The sequence below is a fragment of the Euprymna scolopes genome, chromosome 18 (genome assembly GCF_053919585.1).
Source record: "Euprymna scolopes isolate OS-2025 chromosome 18, ASM5391958v1, whole genome shotgun sequence".
NCBI lineage: Eukaryota > Metazoa > Mollusca > Cephalopoda > Sepiida > Sepiolidae > Euprymna > Euprymna scolopes.
In genome coordinates this window covers 22,816,688-22,826,687 of record NC_136499.1, presented here as the reverse complement: position 1 = coordinate 22,826,687, position 10,000 = coordinate 22,816,688, and the positions used below count along the sequence as shown (strand labels likewise).

The 10,000-nt window shown below is 35.0% G+C and overlaps 1 protein-coding gene across 1 annotated transcript; it reads right to left on the bottom strand.

Moving 5' to 3' along the window:
- Nucleotides 1–4,969: 4,969 nt before the first annotated feature.
- On the bottom strand, nucleotides 4,970–5,569 carry LOC145297935 (uncharacterized). The gene has a single exon (XM_080144277.1). The coding sequence runs from the start codon at nucleotides 5,567–5,569 to the stop codon at nucleotides 4,970–4,972; it is 600 nt and encodes a 199-aa protein (XP_080000403.1).
- Nucleotides 5,570–10,000: the final 4,431 nt, after the last annotated feature.

Below are 10,000 nucleotides of genomic sequence, written 5' to 3'. Positions count from 1 at the left end.
AGCTTTCTACTCTAATAGTTTCTTCCCTCAAACATCTTGACTTTGGAATTCCCTTCCTGCTACTTGCTTCCCTGACTGTACTGATATGCAGAAGTTTAAATATAACGTAAACCAACATCTTGTTAATCTTTCTTAGGCATGGTCCCAAATAGTAGCCTGCTTACATCCAAGTGGCGATGTGCCTTGTTTGGGGGTGAACGTAAGTAAAAAAAAAAAAAAAGAACTGCCTCCCTAACTCCTGAATGTGTTTACATTCTACCCTAGTTCCTTCTTTCATCTTTATTTCTACCTCTCCCTGTCAGCTCAATAGGGAGAGGTTCCTCCTCCCTTCAAAGCTTATCTTCATATTAAATTAACGTATTTCAAAAACAGATCACTTGCCAATCTTTTTTGGTAGCTGATTAATCTTTAATGTTTACTCATCTCAATTCTCATATCTGCCTTGTTTTTAGTTACAAAATCACATGTCTCGTTATCTGCTATTCTGACCGGATGAAGCTCACTCGTTTCATCAACTAAATTCTTTGTACAACTGAGATTAATGTACTTGCTCATATTGGTAACAAACATATTGTGATGCCAGCAAGAACACAAACACAGATGAAAAGGTTTTATAAAAAACAACTTGTGTTTGGAGGAAAAGATAGGAAAGAAATAAAGAAAAGTTTCTTGCAAACAGTTGGCGTTTGCGTGGACTTATTTGAAAGATGTATCCTTTGAACAGTTTTGTATTTCCTGTGTCATTTCGGCTGGTTGAAGAAATAGAGCCTCGTCTTCTGTGCTTCACCTGTTGCTTTTTATCCTCACATGTTTTTCTCTGTTTAAAAGATGGAGAACATGTGTAGCAGAAACAAATGGGATTTTTTTCTTCCTCGAATCAACGTCTCTCCCCTGTGCTATTCGGCCACATCTTGACCAGTCAGGGGTACGGCGCATTGATACTTCCTATCCCCAACGGAAATCGGCCAGCATCCGGTTTAAAGAAGAACAACTTATTCTTACGCAGAGAGACACCAATCGGAACGGACCTCCTTTTCTTCTCTCTCTCTCTCTCTCTCTCTCTCTCTCTCTCTCTCTCTCTCTCCACCTCGGTGTTATCTCTACGGTATCGACGATTCCACAGGAATAACTACCGCGATAATACCAGGTGTCGGAGTCCAGCTTTCTACAAGGAAAATACCACATTCTCTTCAATAAACCTTTTCTGTGACCTTTTATGAAGTTGTTGCGTTTGTCATTTCAGAAGCTTGGATTGAATTATTTATTTTATTAGGGTGTGCCCTAAAAGCATTACAAACCCTAAACATGTTTCCTCTGGGGATCACCACAGGCAAAAGAACAAGAGACTGAAAAAAAAAAAAAATTAAAAAAAAAAAATAAAAATAAAATGCTCACATGAAAATTTAAAATAGTAGTCTGTGATTGGTAGGTTTCATCCAATCACAGGGCTCCCAGTTAGCAACTCCATAATAATCCAATAGTAATAATTTCTTTTTTTACGCTACTTCTTTCAGCTGACAGTTATCTCCTTTGCCTAGTAAAATGGCTCTTAATCTCAAATTACTAACTGCAATCACATTGTATATCTCATGGAAGATGAGTTGAATGTTTTCATATTGCTGCACTTACGACTCCTTATTTTTAAATGGAAGGATTTTTATGTTTTTGTCCGTATCTCTTAGAAGGATTAATTTTGAGAGAACAACATTTTTACAGCATTTTTTTTTTCTTTCGAATTAAGTTCATACAAGAGTGCTCAATACCAAAATAAAGCAAAATATACTTTTATTTGTTTTACATAAGCATTTATATGTCGCTACACATTCATGGGCCTGTTTCGGTCAGCCTTAATATGGACTCTACTTTTCTATAAGCAATATCGCCTGAAGAGTTCTTTGGTTACTTGTAATTGGCTGACAGAAACATGCTCATGAATGTGTAGCTACATATAAATGCTTAAGTAAAACAAATAAAAAGCATATATATATATATATATATATATATATATATATATATATATATATATATATATATATATATATGTTGTGAGTTGCATTTCAGTGAAAAGAGAAAAGGAACTAGAACTAATATTTGAAGGAGGACATGAACACGCGTGTGACGGATATAAAGAGAAGTATATTTCTTTATTATTGGGACAGGAAGAGGAAGTGGTGAATAAAAAGGGATTATGGGATTTCAACGTAAAAGGGAGATAATCATAAAAGGGTCCGTGATAAGAGTTATCGTACTTACTTTCAACACCCGCCCCCTGCTCTCAGCATATTATTTTTTATTTTTTTATAAAAACAAAGATATGTGAGAGGAGATTAGTGTCAGTTTAGAGTCCGAATAAAAATTTTTTGAACTTGTCCAGCTTTGTCTGTGTTGAAGGTTTTGTCATGATGTCGGCGATCATGTCTGCTGTGGGACAGTAAATTATTTGTATTTTGTTATTATTCAGAGCTTCTCTGATAAAATGGTACTTAATGCTGATGTGTTTACATCTCTGCCAATGAAGGGGTCCTTAGAAAGCGCTATAGTGCATTGACTGTTTCCTCCGAATGTTTTGAATAGTTCTTAGTGTGGATCCATTTCCTTGAAATATAGCCCCTCTTGGGTGGCTTTTGCCAGCACTACACACTCAACCTCGCACGTGAATAGAGTGACCGTAGGTTGCCTTTTTGACTTCCAGGAAATAGGCGGCCCATTCTGGGTTAAACTAAAGTAATATCCGGATGTACTGCATCTGTCTCGTTGATCAGACATCCAATTGGCATCACTGTATGCGATTAGATGGATTGGGTGATTTGTTTTCGCGTAGTGCAGTTGGTCTCACGTCATACCCTTTACATATCTCAGTACGTGTTTAGCTGCCACACAATGCTTTTCTCGTGGCTTCGACAAATATTGTGGCAATTTCCTGACAATATAGCATAGGTCTGGTCAGATGCAGATCATCAGGTAAATTAGACTCCCGACGACCTCGTTGTATTTTCTGGGGTCAAACATGTCATCTTTGCATGGGGTCGTCCTAGATTTGCATTCGGACATATCAAACCTTTCCAGTATTTTTGTTGCGTATTTTTCTTGGTTCATCTGGATATAACCTTTGGTTATATTGAAGTTTATTCCAAAGAAATAGGGCAGCTTTCCAAGGTCTTTCATTTTAAATTCCAATGTTAACGGCTGTTTGGTGTCATTTAGTGAGTTGATGTTATCGACAGCAATGATTAAAGCATTGACCCACGAGACTATGATAATTTTTTTCTTTGCCATTGTGTCGCATATAGATGCCATGGTCCATCTGATTCTTGGTAAATCCGTGTCTGCTGAAGGAGCTGTGCAGGGTTTGATTCCAGTTTCGGCCTGATTGTTTTAGGCCATACAGGGATTTGTTCAGTAAACAGACTAGATTCTCGTCTGTTTCCCCTTTTGTCTCGAATCCCTCCGGTTGTTCTATGTAAATTTTGTGGTCAGTTGGAGCATGGAGATACGCCGTTTTTATGTCCATTTGATGTACTATTATATTGTATTGGACAGCTATTTGCATTAATATGCGGACTGATGAGATATCGGCCGTTAGAGAAAAAGTTTCAGTGTAGTCTACTCCCTTAGTTTGGTTGTACCCTTTTACAACGAACCTGGCCTTGTATTTAGGGGACCCATCAGCGTTTTGTTTGATTTTATACACCCATCTACTGCTTACTGTCGTTCTGCCTTTGAGTAAGGGTGCTATATGGTATACATTATTTTCCTTTAAGGAGTCAATTTCTTCCAGCATCACTTGGATCCAGTGGTGTATCGCTGGGGAAGTCATAGCTTCTCTGTAAGTGCAGGATATGCCATGTGTGGCCTTGTAGCAGTAGTCAGTGCGATTAATGCGTGGCCGCTCCCATCCTGGACTACCGTCACATAGTCTTCTAGGTAGTTGGGCATTTTGTGTTCGCACATTGGGTATCTTTGTGTACAGCTAGTTTCTACTATAGACTCGGTTTGTTTGTTGATATTGGACCATTCAGGGTTTTCCTTTGACTTTAAATTTTTTATTAAGTTTGCGTCATCATTGCTTGATGAGTGAATTTGTGTTTGAGTGTGTTGATCGTTGCTGATATTAGTGAATTTTACCAGTCTGTGTTTACACACCTTCCCGTTTTCTGGGTGGTAGATAAGATATGCCGAGCTGTTTCTGTCGTATCCGATGAAGATTTCCCTCTGACACCTTGAGTCTAGCTTCCTTTTTATGTTGGAGTAGGCATAGCAAGGCGAACCGAAAATGTGCATCATTGATAAGCCTGGTTTTCTCTAGGTTGTCTTGTAGTAGGGTGTCTGTTTTAGACGGTTATTGAAGCATCTGTTTCGTATAATTACAGATGCATAACTGCATAGCTCCACAGTGTTTACAGTAAGCTGCTTTCTATTATAAGGCATCTTGCCATTTCGAATAGAGTTTGCCAGCTTCTTTCGGCCATTCCATTATGATGAGGCGAGTATGGTGCTGAGGTCTCATATTTTATGTTGTTACGGTGGAGTAGTTTTCTGAAGTCGTTTGACTTGAACTCCGAACCATTATCTGACCTCAGTATTTTTATTTTGCCATATGGGGAAATATCTCTGAGAATTGTTCAGTGGCAAGTGTGGTGTCACTTTTGTTTTTAATAAAATATACAAATATGCCATCTAAAAAAATGTTTTAATAAAATATACAAATACGCCATCTCCTTCACAACGACTTTTCTGGTGCCGTATTTTATTAAAAACAAAAGTGACACCACACTTGCCACTGAAAAATTTCTCAGAGATATTTCCCCATATGGCAAAATAAAAATACTGAGGTCAGATAAAAGTCGTCAGTGAAGGAGATGGCATATTTGTTTCCATTTAAATCTGCTGGTTCTATGGGGCCGGCTAGGTCTGAATGTACTAAATGCAGAATATTTGTCACTGTTTTGTCGGGAGATTTATTTCTTTTCTAGGGAAATTTTCCTTGGATGCAGACGTTGCAGATTTTGTTGTTTGCAGTCTTATTTTTTATTTTCATCCCTTCGACCACATCCAGTAGCTTTGTTATGTCGTCATAATTGCAATGGCCGAGTATTTTATGCCACGTGTGGATATCATGGCATTGATGACAACTGTCTTCTGCATTTCCTTCCTCCATAGTTTTTAGGTAATATAGTCTGTTGCGTACGTGTATTTTGAATTTCATTCCGTTTTTATGTTTTAGTATATTCCCGTCTTCTTTGAAAATAACTGTCGCTCCATTTTGGGTCGCAGTTTTCACAGAAAATATATCCTGTGGATATGAAGGTATAAGTAGTGACCCTTTTAAGGTAGTCGTACTGGAGTTTTCGTTAGTGTCTAAAAGGCAGACTTCAGCATCTCCTTTTTTTAAGGCTAAACCACTGGTTTTATTTCCATCTGCCAACTCCATGTAGTGGTTCTCAGAACGGAATGTTGGGTCGAAATTCTTAAATTTCTTTGCATCTGTTATAATGTGTGAAGTGGCCCCTGCGTCGACTAGTAGGTTCATATGCGGTATTAAGTTCCGGGTATAGTAGTAGTCCTCCATTTTGAATGCGAAGGAGTTTTCTTCAGTGTCGGCTGCCTTTTTTATTGTATCTTTTCACTTATAACAACAGAACTCCCTTTTATGGGTGTTACTTTTACAGTAACTACACCAATGTTTTCGCTGTTTGTGTTTGTTGTTGGGACATTCTTTCGATAAATGTCTTTTTCGGCCGCATGTGAAGCATGATATTTTACGTTCGTCATGGTGGTGACGGCTCTCCATCGTATTCTCTGAAAAAGACGATGTCAATTTCATCACTTCGTCACTGATCGACTGGATTTTATGTTTCAATGTTTCATCAAAGCCATGGAATTCTGTTTTAAATTCCAGGAATGTTATTTCTTTGTTGCTGTGTGTCACATAAATTGAAAATGGGTCATAGCAGCTTGGTAGTCCTTTTAATATCATGGCGATAATTAGGGCATCGTCAACCGTTTGCCAGGCATTTCTCAGAGCTGTTAAAATTGTCTCAGTTCTTATAACGTATTCTGTGATGCTTTTGTCTACTTTCTTTTCGAGAGACGTGAGTTGGGTGTACAAGGAGATTACCCTTGGTTTTCCTTTGCTTGCATAGTGTTCGCGTAATATTTTGAGAGTTTTTCTCCCATTATATGTAGCTTCTCTCATTATTAAGAATAAACTGTTGTTTACCATGAAAAACTGTTTTGGGGATTTGAAAACAAAACAGTATATTAAATCATGGCTCTTCATCTGTGTTGATAAAACCTCCCTTAAAAAAACAAGAACAAAAACGTTCCGATATCAGATCTATTTTTTTTTCTCTAGATTAAATCTATTTAAAAAATGTCTTCATTACCTGTGTCATTTGTCCTTGTCTCCAAAAATGGAAGTGTTTGTTATTTACAAAACTTCTGTATTTTATAGGATTCGGAAATATCTATCATAGATACTACTTATCCCCTCCCCTTTTTGTTATTAATATTAGTTTATTTTATTGATATATATCTTTATATTTAACATAGTTTTTTAAGATATAATTTTTTTTTCAAACATACAAATAAATATATATATATATACATTTTTTATATGTATTATGTATATACTTTATACATGACTAATACAGTTTTGGATTTCCTCTATTAATCCACTTTGATTAATTTGATATGATTTCAAAGCATCAGTATACTGAGCAAATGTTTTAACTGTCTAAATATTTAATTTTTATCACCACTTTGTTTTATCATTCTTATTACTAAGCTAGAGACTGAGGGTATAAAATCTATTAATTTTAAAGTAATGTGAGCTATTCTTAAAAATTCGGACATAATGTTCCCACAAAACATATGCATAGGGCAGATGCTAGTTTTATGCAGCATACAAATTATTTGAAAGGGGAAAGAATTTCTTTTATCAAGCATTTCATAGATAAATATTTCATCCTCAATTTTTTGAACCCAAATCCAAAAATGTAGGTTGTATTTCTGTGTATTTATAATTTAATTCTAACTTATATATCAAATTTTTATTATTTTCAAGCTTCTTGTTATTTTTATACATATAAGGTCATCAATAAGTCTCCTGCTAAAATGATAATTTTACCCTCTTGATATGTCATTTTTTACTGATGATGACATTGCCTGGGATTGAATGAGAATCAACGCATATTCCAAACTTTCAATATTTTTATTGTAATTTAAATCAGTGAAATCGCCCATTTTTCAATCAAATCGATTGATTGCCTGCTCTAGTTATGGCCCCACTGTAGTGCACCGGGAAGAAGCTTTACATGCTTCCTTTCAGTGACTTTGTTCACAATACATTGCACTGTTGAGAACCTATTGTATATTTTATAAAATGATGTTATATAATGGCTTCAATTAAAGTTTAAAATACAAAAGTCAAGTATCATGTTTCAATTGTGCTCTAAACATACAAAAGTCAAGTATCATGTTTCAATTGTGCTCTAAACAGAAACATTCATTTTGAACGCACCCCTGTCTCATTAAAGAACTTACTATTGATGTTATATGTCTTCTCCTTGTGTGCTGATAAAACTTCTCAAATGCAATTGTGATGTTAGGCTGCAACTTGACTTTGGTTAAAATCGAATTGTTCCTTCTTTAATTAAATTTCTTTTTTCAGTTATTGATTTTCAATACTTATCTGAGACATTCCAAAACAAAACCTACTTAAGAACTATCCCAGACACATAAAATACATTTGCATGATTTAAAAAAAAAATCAGTGCAGCCTTTTTGGAGTTTATATATATAATTATCATAATATTTTGGATTTTATATATATATATAATTATCAGTGCAGCCTTTTTTGGAGTTTTATATATATATATATATATATATATATATATATATATATATATATATATATATATATATATATATAATTTATTACTTGAATATTTATTTAAATATTTTTACGTGCATAAAATAAAGTCATCTATAAACATGCCATGTTTCAAAGTATCACTTTCGTCAGCATAGCTAAACTTTGATATTACTTGATATGTAGCCTGGTGCTTTACCACAAGACCACGGGATCTCAACGATTCTATAAACGATTTTTATCGCTTTTTAAATGTAAGATTGTTGATTTTTTTTTTATAAGCGATTCTGTGATATATTTTCTTCTTTTTTTTCACTCCTTGAGTGCTTTAAAGGTAGAATGGCATGTCTATAGATAACTTGATTTAATGCGCGTAAAAATATTTAAAAAATAAATTTATTACAAATAATATTTCCCCAAAAGTGGGGCGACTAGAATATAAACGAAGGGCAGATAACTTCTCCCGTTAAAACACTCAGGGAGTGAAAAGGAAGAAGAAAAAATATCACAGAATTGCTTATAAAAAAATTAACAATCCTCTCTCCCCCTCTCTCTCTCTCTGCGTCTGTCTGTCTGTCTGTCTGTCTCTCTCTCTCTGCGTCTGTCTGTCTGTCTGTCTGTCTGTCTGTCTGTCTGTCTGTCTCTCTCTCTCTCTCTCTCTCTCTCTCTCTCTCTCTATATATATATATATATATATATATATATATATATAGCAAAAATGGTCATTAGTAAAAACCTGAAGAGAGTGCTTAATACTCTGGTAGAGCAAATATATATATATATATATATAGTCATCCACATACAGTACTGTTTCGCTGTTTCACAGCTATTTATATATTGCTTACCGTTTTATCTGCTTAATTACACATGTTTCGATTACTGAATCGTATCAATGATTCGACAATTTCATCAGACTTTACAGAAATAATTATTAAAAAAAGAAAAAGCACAAAAAAAGGAAAAAGAACTCCAATCAGACAATATATATATATATATATATATGCACACAGGCGGTAAAAAGAAAGTCCGCTCTCCTAATTTTTTCAAAAACTGCAAATTTTAGCTAAATTTAATATAACTGTTTAAACTAAAACTGCACCTCATTTGATTCGCCTTTTATTCTTCTATAAGTTTACCTGTTTATATTTGACTTTAAATTGAAATGTTCTAGTGTTCACGTCAATTTAAAAAAATAACTTCAAATTGAGGAGGCAAAAAGAAAGTTTGCACAATGGAAAATTGTTATTTAAATGTAACTATAGCACTTTAATGCAAAACAAATACAACAGGAACACAATGAACTAGTTAATATTTAGTAGCATAGCCCTTTCTGCAATTTGACAGCCTGCAATATTTTGGAAATTCTTTGAATTAGACTGCAGCAATACTCCGGGGAAAGGGCATTCTACTTTTCTTTAATTTTTGTTCAAAGTTCTTCAAAATTTGAAATTATATCATTGCGTAGGAACCTCTTGACATTGCCAGCTGTGTGAATGGGAGCATTATCCTACATGAAGATCGGATTATCATCCAAATTCCAACCAAAGTAGAGTAGAAAATGTTCAGTCAACATATTAATGTACTTGGTCAAATTAATTCAACCTTGCAAACGAACTATAGGTCCTGGACCATTAGTACTAATAATGCCCATACCAAAACTGAACCTCGACCACCTTGCAGCATTGAAACTGAGCCCCTAGGATTAAATTCTTCATCTTTCCTCCGACGGACATACTGCCTACCATCACTGCCTAGCCTAATGAACTTGCTTTTGTTACTAAAAAGCACTTTTGACCAATATGAAGAGTCATGATCTTTATTGCATCTAACAAAGTCCAGATAGCGCTTTCTTTTCTTTATGGAAATCATTGGCTTGTGGCTTGGAACATATCCTCGCAAATTAAATTCATTTAATCTGTTCTTGACAGTAGAAAGAGAGCACTTTTTGACAAGATTACACTGTTGTTGGATTTGGGAAGCCGTTTCAAATCTGGATTGAATGAGAAACTGGAAAAAGAATACTCTTTCAGTGTGAGTAAACTTAATTGCACGAGCATAACAGTTCGGAGTCAGAGGTTACATCGACCAAAATATTGTGAAAATCACACTCAAGATGAGAACAGTAGT

Bases quoted from the DNA above. Each gene is read 5' to 3' on its own strand.
- LOC145297935 (XM_080144277.1), bottom strand. From the start codon at position 5,569: ATGGAGGACTACTACTATACCCGGAACTTAATACCGCATATGAACCTA.